Source organism: Trematomus bernacchii, unplaced genomic scaffold, assembly GCF_902827165.1.
Source record: "Trematomus bernacchii unplaced genomic scaffold, fTreBer1.1, whole genome shotgun sequence".
NCBI classification, from domain to species: domain Eukaryota; kingdom Metazoa; phylum Chordata; class Actinopteri; order Perciformes; family Nototheniidae; genus Trematomus; species Trematomus bernacchii.
In genome coordinates this window covers 23,842,544-23,857,198 of record NW_022987739.1, presented here as the reverse complement: position 1 = coordinate 23,857,198, position 14,655 = coordinate 23,842,544, and the positions used below count along the sequence as shown (strand labels likewise).

Here is a 14,655-nt window from a genome sequence, read left to right as displayed (position 1 = left end):
AGTGTCCAAGTGGGTGAGGGCTGTATGGAGAGCAGAGGAGATTGCATCCTCAGTGGACCGCTTCGCTCGATATGCACTATAACTTTAAATTGAATCCGTTTGATTCAGATAAAAAGAGTAACAGGGATGAGTAGGTTAGACTAGAGTGCCAGACGCCTTCTAGACTGAAATAATATGAAAAATATGACAAATAAGCTCTGTTGTGATTGGTCAACCGCTTAGGGATGTCCCATCCCTAAGCACTTTTCTGGTGGCCCTGGTGTTCCTTCTGCATGCTCCACTGATGCAGCTCAGCTCACCCCAAAATATATATTACATATTAAAGTAATGAACAAACATGGTTGTGCTTTGTTCTTCCTCGGGTAGGGGTATCTCAATAACTAAAGCCTTTTTGGGGGGTTTGTTCCTCTACTACAGGGGGGAGTGTGTGGGAACATTTAATTACACAAAAACCCATATAACACACTACACTACATTATATTTCTCTATTTAAAAACAGTATTGCTTTGCCACTGGCATTTATTTTAATTTAGAGTCTGAGTATGGTGTGGATCTATGATTCAATCATTTAGGTTGCTTCCATCTCTGTCTTTTTCAAGAGTTTCAATGGATGCACGCGGAGGAGTTACCGGTAATCAACAAGCTTCTTCCATCTATGGCGCAGAAACCAACATATTTTCTTATGTCTATTGTGATATCATGATTATCAGTTGCTCTTTTATTCATTAATTTAATTATGTAATTTACTGATATGACAACAGGACAGGCCTGGTGTCTCCTGGAGTACAAGGGTACAGCCTGGGACTTCATTTGGCACATTGGGCTATTTATAATGTTTGCAGAGCCGTAGTAAAATCAAAACCTTTTTAAGTTTTTCATTGAATCAGTTCATACTTCATTTGGGTGTAATCGGCTTCTGTCTAGCTCTATTTCTTTATTTGTTAAACATCTATTTCTATAATTTCTCATGTGGACAACAACACTGACTAACCTCAACAGACACAGTCAATGCCTGCTCCTTTTATATTTAACCAATAAAACATGCCACCATTTCTGTATGGCAATTGGATTTTCTCTGCACCTTCTAAAGAAAAGATGAGTCACTCCATTAGAATTTGAAGTATTGTTTTTATTGTGAATAAACAAAACAAAATACAGCTCTTTTACACAAATTGGTTAAAATATACCAAAAAGTGATATAGTGCATAGTATATGGAAGAGAGCTTTTAAATAAAAGTTGTCAAACAAAAGCCCAAAAGTCAAATAAAAAGTGGTGCTCGGAGTTCAAAGTTTTTCAATTATTTCTTTCTACCAAAGCCAAAGTTACTGAATGTTGTCTAAATACAAGCTGATGATGAATTTTCCTAGAAATATACGTTTGACCTCATTTGAATCAGGAACTAGGATTTCACAGAAAAAGCCATTCTGTTTACAAATCTGTTCAAACTGTCACAGTTTTTAGTACTTACTGGTATATGATATTTTTTAGTCTGATTCAAAAGACTCTCACCACAGAGTCTTTACAGTAGTGTTATGTATCACATCATTTTCATCAGCACATAGAGTTTGACTGGAGCTTTTCATAGAAATTACATTTTCAGATCTACATTACATATTTAGCTAAAAGTTGAAAATACAAAATAAAATCATTTTCCGCTTTGGAAAGAATACAAACAAAAAAATCTCACATCAGGGTCAATTCAGTATTCTGGAGCGTTCAGTCCTATCACATGATCGTTAGCAGATGAACATAACAGATTGGAGTCACATGACACTGTTCACGTTTTATCACTATTTAACATAGTATCTGAAATTCAGAAATAATTGTATTTACTGTATACCTGTATATCTTCAGTGTGCTTTATTCTAAGTTAAACAATGTGAACTCTTACTGTAGTTTGAAGTCCTTTTTTTGTTTGTTTTACATCACGAAGTTCATAAAAAGAGAGTTGAGAGAAAGAGTGATGTTTATTTCACTTTTTTATGTTCACATTTTTTTTTTTTCACAGATTATTTTACTAATATTGCTTTAGCAAAATAATTTGTTGCGAAAGCAATATTTTTCCTGGATTTCAAACCATTGCTGTTAAAAATACTACGTCTCTTGCAGCTTTGCCAGAAAATCAATTATTTCTCCGCACATGCTGTCCCTGCGTCTGTCCCTGATCTTCTCCAGAACTTTTATGCTGTTCTTACGAAAGAACGATTGTTGCGGTATCTTTGCCGCCTTCATGTGATATCGTATTGACATGTTGCCATCCTGTTTTTCGAAATTTAAATATTTTGCATACTTGTTGTAAAGCATTTGTTTTTCTTCAAGTTCCAGATCCCTTTCTAGCAGTTCCTGATAAATCTGTTCAGCTTTAGCCTGACCATCATGTGAGAGTGCGTATATCTTAGCAAGGTCTATTTTCCTCATGAGTGAGGAATCAGGGTAAAGATCAATCACCTCCTGATGGAGACTGACTGCTCTGTCTAGCATGCTTTTCTTTGGGGGACTGTCACTGAAAATGAGCCTCCCTCCATAGTGGAGAGCAGCGCATCTCTTCAGATAACGCTCATCTGGATGGTTCTTCAGAGCCTCCTCTGCCAAATCAATGGACTCATCAACAGATATATATTTTCTGAAAATCCTCAGCAATGTTTTAAAACCAGTGTAGCTGCTGACAGGACTTCTCATAACCTCTCTGGCTAACTCACATGCTTCATCTTCTATTCTTTCTCCTCTCTTAGCACGTTGCTCAAGGTACTGAACAGCAAAGTACAAGTTCTCTGGATCCTGTTCTTGGGCAATTCTCATTTTCTCAAAGATGTCATCTTCCAGCCCTGTGCTGCTGTGCTTAGAAGCATACATTAAAGCTAAGGCATGGCTAGTGTTCCACTCCACCATGTCCGGCTGCATCTCGATGGCTCTCTGGAAGTAATCTGCAACAAGGTTTATGTCTCCCTTCAATGCTAATAGCGTATAAGCTTTTTCAGCGTAGGTCTCTGGGTGGTGCTCCTCCTGGGATGGAGATGGGTATTTTTTATTCAGGGCGTCGACCTTAGACAGGTAGGCCTCGCTCTCTGCTTGGTCTCCCAAGTGGTGGTGCAGCCAAGCCAGGTTCCCGTAGTTCACCACTAACCAGGGGCCCTCATCTGCGTTTCTCATGTTATTGAAGGCCTCTGTAGCCTTGTTGAAGAAACTTTGGGCGTCTTCATTGAAGCCCAGCCTGTACTGAATGAACCCTTGCAGGTTGTAGATGTGACCCAGCCAGGGGTTTCCATTCTCAGTGCCAATGTCCTCCAGGTTGTCCCTACAACGAAAAAGTAAGGACCTGCTGAGGCCAAGATCCCAGGTGAAGTGGCACTGCAGGGCCTCCAGTCTGGACACCAGTGTTTGAGCAGCACTAATACAAAATAACAAAGTACAAATGTTTTTAAAACATCCTGAATAGTTGAATACAAAATGCCTCTGAAGTGTGCAACACATACCCACTGTTAAACTAATGTAGAGGAAGGGAGAATGGAAGGAAGGAATGGAGTAAAAAACACTGAATAGACAACCCAGTCTCACGGCATTTCGTGTTATAGTCACAACATTTAATCTATTGATTTGTGTTCACCAACACGATAAAAGCAATGTATTTCTATTGGTAGTATGTTTCGTGCCTGCAACACGTCTTTTTGTCCGGTTGGGTCTTGGAAGACCGGAAGCTGTGGGGTTCATAAAAACATGTTCTTACTCAATATCAAGCCACGATTATTGTTTTTATTTTAAATCGTATAATGTCGGACTTCTTTTGCCGTCTGTGAGGAAAAGAAATGGGGCTCAGAGCCTCAGAATACTGAAATCTGTATTTCTTTAATCTTTTTTTCCTTCTAATTTGTTATTCTTTTCTAAATAACACATTTTTATTTACTCAACAATAACACACAATTATCCTTGTTTTTATTTATTTGTTTAATTCCATAATCTCTGGCTTTTTTGGCGTCCGTCAGGAACTGAATTTCAAAATAAAAATAACCGGAAACAGACGTAGACCTATATGGGACATTTCGAGCATCATTGCGATACACAGCCACTGAACTGATTACCCAAGATCCTCAGCTATGGTTTAAGCTCGGTGATTGGATGTTTTAGCCGCAATGCACGTTGGGATATGGTGTTAATGCGATATGAAATCCAAAAAACATTTCGGAGTTTAGGATGGCCTAAAACACTACACTACCCATAATCCCCAGCTATCGTTTGGGACTACAGTCCCCGTGATTAATCTTCAAGCTCTGGGATTGGATGTTGGAGTGGCAGTGCGCCAAGGTTACGCCGAGCGTCAAACAGCTCTTTGAAATGGAACGAAACCACGGCAGACTATCCAAAACTGGACTCGAACGGGACCAGCCAACCCCTCGCTTGTGTCCATAATGGGCAGCATTAATATATACCCACATGACAGCTCATTGTTACTTTATAATTCTACTCCACTACAATTCAGAGGTTAACCTGGTATTTTTACTCCACTACATTTATTTGAGTTACTTTGCAGATTCTGATTAATGATGTGAAATATAAACAACCCTTACATCAGACTTTACCTGAGTAAAATTCAGGGAAGGTGATTGACAAGTGCCAACCATCAGGCGAGATATTTGATAGTTGGTGCTTAAGAAGACTAAACATTTATCTGCAGATCCCTATAAAGTATATTCATTACTCGTTATTCTCTACTAATAGTTAAAGGTGGGGTAGGTAAGTTTGAGAAACCGGCTCGAGATCGCTAGAATTTGAAAATACACAACCGGAGAAAATCTGCCACTTCCTTATAGAGCCCCTCCTCCAACACACACGAACGCGCACATGACCAATGAGGGCACGAGATAAGTTTGTGCACAGATGGAAGGCTGACGGGCAGGTAGGCCATCCAGTTATTTTAGCCGGGCCGGCTAAAATGATTGGTCGTACTTTTTACAGTATTACGGCTTCCACAGATGACATTTTTTTATGGATTTTTTGTCAAAGCACTTAAGATATTCATTGCTATCGGGATGTTAAGAGCATTCCATGGAATATAACAAAAAGTGTGTCTCGAGCCGGTTTCTCAAACTTACCTACCCCACCTTTAATTAAAGACTGTATATAATGGCTATTTTGCACATCCCTTTCAAGATTTCAAGATTTTCTAAGATTTATTGACATATCATATACACAACTATGGTGTAGTTATGCAATGAATGAAAAACTTGGGTCGCAGGTTCCTCAACAAGACAACAAGACATCTATCAATATGTGTGTATACTTCCACCATTAAACTGTCATATTCTGCACATTTCTTATACTATCTACATACATAAGAGTATCATTCATATGTATAATATCGGTTAAAATAAGTGCTTCAACATAGTTAAAGGGGACCTATCATGCAAAATGCACTTTTGTACGTCTTTTATACATGAATATGTGTCCCCGGTGTTCCAGGGAACTCACCAAGTGTCAGAAAACACAAACCTCTCTATTTTCCTCCATACCCAAATCTCTAAAAAAGGGGCTGCAACGGATCTGATAAAAACTGATCCAGATTTGAACACTTTACTGACGTCAGGAAAGTGGCGCTACGGCTATTGGGCCAACTCTCCACCTATCAGGGGAATGTGGGGTTGGGCCACGGCCGGCCATTGCCGCTCGAAAGCGCTGGAGACGCTGTAGTACATATGCCAGGCCTGTAAGTGGCACTGTAGTCTGCCACAAAAGCAGCGAAGAAGACTTGGTTACCATGGTTACCCTTCTGTTTATTCTCCGCTGTGGCTTTCTTTCTCCCTCCCCGAGGCAAGCGTTTGCTCCTTCTGCTGCTTTAATTCAATGCAATCCCTCCCCGTCGAGGCAAGCACTGTAATTCTCTCCGGTTAGTCCACCAGCAGATGACAAACACCCACCTCTCCGCCTCTTCCAAGGAACGAGGGGACCGGGCGGCAGAGTTTCAGTTTCAGTTTCTTTCGCCGGTCAAGATGTCCGTTAAAGTTTAAATCTTCCGGACAAAATTAGAAAAGTGCCGGTCAAAGGTCTTCTTTGTTATTTATTGAGCTTTAAAACAAATTAATAACGACTCTTTATAGGCTATAATAAAACACGGAGGACGGAGATCTCTTTTTCTCCCCCTCTTCTGACAGCCCAGTAGCTGATCAGAGCGGCTCCCCTCTCCTGCAGGGGGGCGTGGTCAGCTGCAGCTCAGCCCCCTAGACAGCAAACAGCACATAGAGCGAAATGAGGCATGGCTAAAATGCATGATCTGTTTGGTATTTCGAAAACAGAAACGTATAAATATACCTTATATAGGTATGGCCCTACAATATATCATTTAAATATAGCATGATAGGTTTCCTTTAACATTGCAGGAAAGCAATATATTAGACGTTAAGTACTTTTCAGGCTTAATATTTATCTGTAGATACCCCCAAAGCTGTTTTCTTATTTAAAAGAAGACCTTAACCTAAAGCATTCTTTAATGTGTTAATAAAGGTTAATTAGTTTGTCTGTTTTGCACATCCTCATATTAATATCTTTGTACATCCTGCACTAAACTGTTTTATTGTAGAGATCACTTACAGTATCTTCTTGATTTTTTATATTCTATATTTCTATCATTGACCTTCTACTTTCCCCCTATGAAAGTATGTACTCTTAATATTTTTTTCATCAAATATAACACATTAAAACAATAATTCAATAACGTGCTTTAACCACTAGGCGGTGCACACAAGGTACACACAGCCATAATAAATTTGTATTATTAGCGTAGGACACGTATGTATGTATAACATCTGAAGATGTGCAGTTTTATTCATGTTTTCACATAATTATACAGGGTATTGCTATAATATTTCACATGTTTACTCCTACACATTAATATCTGATTTGTATCACAGACAGAAAGGTATATCCGTCATTTAATGGTAAGCTATTGAAATTCTGAATCCACAGATGTGTCTCCCATCACCCAAAACCCCTGACTATTATCTCAACTCAGTATTTACATTCTTATATTCAAAGAAAATCAGTAATATCTTTAAAAACTACAAGTCCCTTTCTATCAGCTGTGCACCATTATGGTGTAAATAAAACCTATCTACCAATTGGATCAAATATAAAAGTCAGTCGAAGTACTATTGATACTGCAAGGAGACGTATTGTGTGAAGAGAAATTGAAGATGTTCTTCCTGTTTGTCTAGAAGTCTTCTCATCAGGGCTCTATAAATAGAGAACTACGGCAGATATGTAATATTTAATGCAGCCGAACCGTGTATTACAATGCCGTTATGTGATGACTTCCAAAGAGAAAAGCAAGCACACTCGGAATAAAGTATTATTTACTTTTTAAAAAAAATGTTTTTCGGATTTCATATCGCATAAACACCATATCCCAACGTGCATTGTGGCTAAACAATCCAATCACTGAGCTTAAACCATAGCTTAGGATCTTTGGTAATCAGTTCAGTGGCTGTGTATCTGTTTCCGGTTATTTTATTTTGAAATTCAGTTCCTGACGGACGCCAAAAAAGCCTGAGATTATAGAATTAAACAAATAAATAAAAACAAGGATAATTGTGTGTTATTGTTGAGTAAATAACAGTGTGTTATTTAGAAAAGAATAACAAATTAGAAGGAAAAAAAGATTAAAAAAATACAGATTTCAGTATTCTGAGGCTCTGAGCCCCATTTCTTCTCCTCACAGACGGCAAAAAAAGTCAGACATTATACGATTTAAAATAAAAACAATAATCGTGGCTTGATATTGAGTAAGAACCATAGACTGTATATATAAAGAACATGTTTTTATGAACCACACAGCTTCCGGTCTTCTAAGACCCGACCGGACAAAAGACGTGTTGCAGGCACGAAACACACTACCAATAGAAATACATTGCTTTTAAAATCGTTCTGTGTGACACGAAAAAAAGGGGAAAATCGTGTTGGTGAACACGAAATCAATAGATTAAATGTCGTGACTATAACACGAAATGCCGTGAGACTGGTTTGGAATAGACGGATAGTAAATGATTCATTCCACTCAATCCCTGAAGATCATCATAAGTGAGGGTTGGAACGTAGAACGATTGGTAAATGGGAGACTTGCCTCAACTCCCCTTCACCAACACAACACATGCATTACTGCTGCTTCTGTTTCAATCTGCCTGTCAATCTCACACTCTACTTTACCCCTTGCCCATTAGCAAACATTTTTTAACTCCTTCACTACCTCACACCTCGGAGGGAGCATTCCACCGTTTTCTGGCATAGACCCATGGCTTCAGACTTCAAGGTACTGACTCTCATCATGACTGCTTCACACTCAGCTGCTGAGGGCCCAATGATTGCTGGACACCATGGTCTGCCAACAGAACCACATTTTCTCCAAATAGAAGAAGCACACTTATCAGGGACCTGGATTGGACAATCTCCTTTGGCGACTGAAATTTAAAATCATGTTCATAGATATATTAAAGGTTATCAGGGAAAATCCCCGTGGAGGCCAGAACTCAGACGGAGAGAAAACAGACACAGCGTTCACTTTGGGTTCAAGGTGATGACTGTTTGAGATGAGAGCTCATAAATATGTTTTGTTTCTTTCTTGTTCAGCACGCAGGGAATAGAACATTCCTTTTGTTGGGTAACCCAGAGTTGTAGAATGACAATATTCGAACCTTGAGCCTTGAAACTTTAACCTCTAATACAATTAATTAAAAAGAAATATAGAATAGAAAAGCTGTAGAAGGAAGAGAGGGTTTGGAAACATTTATATTCAGATTCATATATTCAGATTCATACTGCTAATACCCTTGAACTAAATAAAACATTCAATAAATCCTAATGATACTCATTATATATTCTCACAATGATATATAATTCAAAAGCAGATTCTCACCTCATCATTCAGTAGTTCTGTAAATGTTGGGATGGTTTTGCTCTTGATGCTTTGGGTCAGCTGCTATAAAGTCGGTGATGTGCCACTTCTGCTTTGCTGTAAATAATGAGAGATGTTGTTGAGCATGCAAATTTAAATGTTCCCACTGCCAAAACGCAAATGCCAGATGCGAGGCATTTGGCTATCAAATACTACGTTATTTTGGTCTTGTTGCACCTTCACTTTTTTTCCTTAGGAAGGAAACTAAAGCCACATATCTAACTTGACTCCGCAAATGTTCTGTTCATATTTCCTCCAAATGTAACTCTAACTGTAACTTGATGCCATTATGGGTTAAATAATCAAACCAAAGATGCCACACTTTGAATGGCTACAACCTTAAATGCAAGAATAAAATGTGACAAGCATGGAATCACGCCAGAACTTGACTAAGGTTTTTTGCATTGTTAAAAAATTAACACAGATAAACCAAAAACAGCTTAGATATCAAGGTTTGTCAAATTATGTTATGGAGTTTACAGCACACCAGTATGTGAAAATAATAGGTGAATGTATAGTAAATGCTAATATATACGACCAATAACATGAATATTATAAATAAAATGTATAAATGCAATGTTTCTGTAAGTTGTAAATGATATAAATAGTGCAAAGAAGTAACCATTGAATGAGTGGATATGTACTTAAGGCCAACATACTGTATGTATACAGGTCTATATACATAATTGTCATGATCTTAATTTGTATTTCCTGTTTTATTATTAAATGTATTTTGTCCTCGTGTCTTGTCTTGTTTTACTTCCTGTCTCTGTTTTCCCTCCCGTTTGATTGTCCAACAGAGGTGGGAAGTAACTAAGTACATTTACTCAAGTACTGTACTAAGGTGACATTTTGAGGTACTTGTACTTTACTTAGTTGAGTGTTTTCATTTGTATTCTACTCTGTATTTCTACTCCACTACAAATAGGTATATCGTGTACTTTTACTCCACTACATGTATTTAATACCTTCAGTTACTTTGCAGATTTGGATTAATGATGTGAAATATAATCAACTCTTAAATAAGACTTTAGTTCCACCTGGACTAAATTCACAAGCTACCCTGCAGTATACACAGTCATTAAAACTAGCTGCATCTTTACCAGCTTTGATAACACTTTAATGCATCAATCATTATAACCAAAACATAAAATATATATTTTTCTGAAATGGGCCAATCTGTACGTTAAGTATATTTTGAGGCCAATTATTTTGCACCTTGACTTGAGGAACATTTTGATTGCAGGACATTAACTTGTAAAAGAGTATTCCTACACTGGTTCTTCTGCTTTTACTTAAAGTGCACCTATCATGCTATTTTTAGGCAATAGCATAGGTCTCAGATATATACAAATATATGAAAAACTAATCTATGAAGTGTTTTGCTCAAAATACCAAACAGATCACCCATTCTAGCCATGCCTCATATCCCTCTATTTCACTTCCTGTTTCAAAAATAAAAAAGGAGGGGGCTGAGCTCATGCGGGACCCGGCAGCTACTGTCTAAACGAAATACTGCCGTGATGAAACGCCATATCATGGATTATCAAGGATTATTTCTGAAACAGTATGGAGCTCAAAGGCCTTCTCTCTTGCCGGTTATACCACAAGGTGAGTTCCTTTTTATATCCAGCTTCTTCACACAAATGCTCTCCAGTACAGGTTAGCTCTGAGTGTTAGCGATGCTAATGTAAACACCGACCATATTACGTCCAAAACAGTCAGACATTGTTTCTGATAGGAACTTTCTGATAGTGCCGTGGGTCCACATTTCCGATATTACGTCATATCGGACGCAAATCTGGATCAGCTCCGTTGTACCCCCGTTTTTAGAGATGTGGGTACGGAGGAAAATAGAGATGGTTTTATTTTCCGACGTGTGAGTTCCCTGACACACCGGGGACGCATATTTATGTATAAAAGACATAAAAAAGTGCATTTTGCATGATAGGTCCCCTTTAAGTACAAGATTTGAGTACGTTTTCCACCTCTGTTGTGCAACTCTTTGCACGTGCTACACCTTGGGTTGTGCATGCCCTCCCCAGCTGTTGTCTTGGTGATTAGTCTTTTGTGTATACATGCCTGTTTTCCCTCGTGTTCTCTGTCAGTTCTTCTTCTGGATTTCCCTCGTCTGCCCTCCTACAGATGTAGCACCTAATTTAGGACAGTTTGAAACGCGAGGGCCGTGGTCGGCACGGGGTCTGCCCTCGATCAAGAGACAACCTCCAGCTTGACTTGAGACCGCCCCCGTGATAAATACATTTAATTATAATGAAGCCAGCTGCAATGGATCATTGATCCACCAGGGGGTGCAGTGGGGTTCCACACTGGAGCTCATGTGAAATCAACTCTGATACATTACGCTGGATGTACAGTATGTCTGGTACTACTATATAGCGGATCTTTGTTAAGATCCATATGTCACGGATAGGATCATAGTCTGCTAAATAAGAGACATGTAATCATTTACAAAACATCACCATGTTGTTATTTAACGAAATAATGTTGTTTAGTCGAAAAAAACGAACAACAGGAAATGCAGCCCGGCTCTCGATTTTTAATCCTAATTTAATCATCATCTTCACCACGATCATTTATGTTTATGTTTGCCGAATTGACATGAAATCACTGACAAATATGAATATTCTGTATTCAACTTCATTAAAACGTTATTAACGTGCCTAAACTCAGTAATTCACTAAAGATATTTATATTTGAATGGAGCCTCGTCAGGCAGATCAGGATCCCGACGGGTATTATTTTCCCCATAATGACCAAGTCGCTGCAAATTATCCCGCTTATTACATGGCCACATTCTCAACAAAGTAACGACATGACTCCCAATATTAATTGAAATGCTTTTATGGAATTAGAAAATGTTTTTATTGATTTAAAAAATAGTTGTATGTATTGATTTAAATTGACATGCATCCGCTAAGAAAAATAGTCACTAGACACTTGACACAGTGGCTTTTGGCAAAGCAGAAAAAGAACACTCAAACCGAGAGATGAGTTATTGTTATTACAACGTGATTTCACTATTATTTAACAACTCTTTTTATTGGGTTCTTTTATTTGGGGTTAAGTAGGGTGAATTGCCCTAATGTGGGACATTTTTTGCATTTCAGACTTCTGGAATATATTGCGATATGAAGCCAATAGAATAAATCAACACCCAGTACCTGTCACGATCTGTCTGTGTTGTGTTTTGTCTTGTCTTTTTCTGTCTCTGGTTCCTGTTTTGTTTTGAAATGTTTTCCTCCTTGTGTCTTCTCTGTTCCTTCTTCCTGTGTTTGCCTTCCTGTCTTAGTTTCCCTGGTGTGTCTGATTGTTTGATTGTGTTCACCTGTTGCCCTTGTGTTTCTGCCTCCCTTACCCCAGCTGTGTCTCGTCTTGTGATTACCCCTCTCTGTATTTAGTCTTGTCTTCCCCTGTGTGCCTTGTCGGTTCATTGTTTGTTTCTCCTGTCTCCCACCATGTTGGTCACGGTCAGTTTTCTGTAGAACCTATGTGTTTCATGCCATGCTATTGTTAAGCTTTGAGAATAAAGCTCGTTTTTGTTTCGAGACCGTTTACCTTTTCTGATAGTCTGCATTTGGGTCCTACCCTTCCACGCATTCCTTACAGAATGAACCGACCAAATATGGACCCAGCAGATTTTGAAGATTTTAAGGTAGATCTGTTCGATCTAGACTTTACCCTTCAATGTTACTATGTCGAGTGGAGTGGAACCTCGTCAAGAAGGGACAAAGAGGCTATCCTCAAGAAGGCACAGATGGCGGTGTCTAACATGCCATGGCTGAGGAGCTCGTTGCCTGAATGGCTCAGAGTTTTTGCACGTAGCCCCGAGTGCCAGTCTCCATTCTCTGACCCTTTTTTGGGATCCCGTCTGGCGTTTGGAGGTCCACGGAGCCTCCAAAAGACCTCAAAGAAACGCAAGGTCAGGAAGCCAGCTCATAATCCAGTACCGGCCCACACAGCCATGGATCCGTGCACCAGTACCGGCCCACACAGCCATGCTTCCGTGTTCGATTACCTGGCTCACACAGTCAGGTTCCAGGCTTCTGTTCCATGCCCAGCAGCCAGGGTGCCTGCTCCAGTACCGGCCCACACAGTCATGGTTCCGTGCACCAGTACAGCCCCACACAGTCATGGTACCGTGCTCCAGTACCATCCCACACAGCCATGGTTCCGTGTTCCGGTTCCGTGCCCAGCAGCCAGGGTGCCTGCTCCAGTACCGGCCCACACAGCCATGGTTCCGGCCCCAGTTCTGGCCCCAGCAGCCATGGTTCCAGCCCCAGTTCTGGCCCCAGCAGCCATGGTTCCGGCCCCAGTTCTGGCCCCAGCAGCCATGGTTCCGGCCCCAGTTCTGGCCCCAGCAGCCATGGTTCCGGCCCCAGTTCTGGCCCCAGCAGCCATGGTTCCGGCCCCAGTTCCGGCCCCAGCAGCCATGGTTCCGGCCCCAGTTCCGGCCCCAGCAGCCATGGTTCCGGCTTCAGTTTCGGCTCCAGTACTGGCTCCCTGGCCGACGCCAGCCCCCCGTGTCCTGTCGGTGGTCCGGCCGACTCCAGCACCTCGTGTCCTGTCGGTGGTCCGGCCGACTCCAGCACCTCGTGTCCTGTCGGTGGTCCGGCCGACTCCAGCACCCCGTCTCCTGTCGGTGGTCCGGCCGACTCCAGCACCTCGTGTCCTGTCGGGGGTCCGGCCGACTCCAGCACCTCGTGTCCTGTTGGCTCTACGGCCGACGCCAGCCCCCCGTGTTTTGTCAGTGGTTCGGTCCACTCCAGCCCCTCGTGTCCTGTCGGTGGTCCGGCCGACTCCAGCACCCCGTCTCCTGTCGGTGGTCCGGCCGACTCCAGCACCTCGTGTCCTGTCGGTGGTCCGGCCGACTCCAGCACCTCGTGTCCTGTCGGTGGTCCGGCCGACTCCGGCCCCCCGTGTTTTGTCAGTGGTTCGGCCCACTCCAGCCCCTCGTGTTCTGTCGGTGGTCCGGCCGACTCCAGCACCCCGTGTCCTGTTGGCTCTACGGCCGACGCCTACCCCATGTCCTGTACCGTTGGAGGTCCCGCCGACTACTCTTCTGCCGGGGGTCCTGCCAACTCTATGTCCTGTGATGTTGGGGGTCCCGCCGACTACTCTTCTGCCGGGGGTCCTGCCAACCCTATGTCCTGTGATGTTGGAGGTCCCGCCGACTACTCTCCTGCCGGGGGTCTTGCCAACTCCATGTCCTGTCCCATTGGGGGTCCCGCCGACTACTCTCCTGCCAGGGGTCTTGCCAACCCTATGTCCTGTGCCGTTGGGGGTTCCGCTGAGGGTCCTGCCAACTCCATGTCCAGTGTCGTTGGGGGTCCTGCCGACCCCATGTCCTGTCCCGTTGGGGGTCCCGCCGACTACTGCTCCGCCGGGTTTCCTGCCAACACCAGATCCTGTCCTGTTGGGGGTCCCGCCGACTACTGCTCCGCCGGGTTTCCTGCCAACACCAGATCCTGTCCTGTTGGAGGTCCCGCCGACACCTGTTCCACCGGGGGTCCTGCCAACTCTGTGTCCTGTTCCGTTGGGGGTCCAGTCGACACCAGCCCATGTCATGTTCAGGACCCCGTCTACGCCTGTCCCGTCGGCTCCGGTTCCTGTCCGGCCGATACTGGTTCCTGCTCGTCCTCCGGAGCTGTCCCGTCGGCGCCTTCCTGCCCGGCCTCCGGAGCTGTCCCGTCGGCGCCTT

At 42.1% G+C, this 14,655-nt stretch overlaps 1 protein-coding gene and 1 pseudogene across 1 annotated transcript; both read right to left on the bottom strand.

The window, feature by feature from the left end:
• LOC117495161 overlaps positions 1-14,655 on the bottom strand; it is a 527,883-nt pseudogene that overhangs the window by 250,059 nt on the left and 263,169 nt on the right.
• Positions 1,160-9,006, bottom strand: LOC117495799 (interferon-induced protein with tetratricopeptide repeats 1-like). Its single transcript, XM_034147330.1, has 2 exons — positions 8,898-9,006; positions 1,160-3,389 (listed from the first exon to the last, which is right to left on the bottom strand). The coding sequence occupies exons 1-2, from the start codon at positions 8,903-8,905 to the stop codon at positions 2,096-2,098; spliced, it is 1,302 nt and encodes a 433-aa protein (XP_034003221.1). The 5' UTR covers positions 8,906-9,006; the 3' UTR covers positions 1,160-2,095.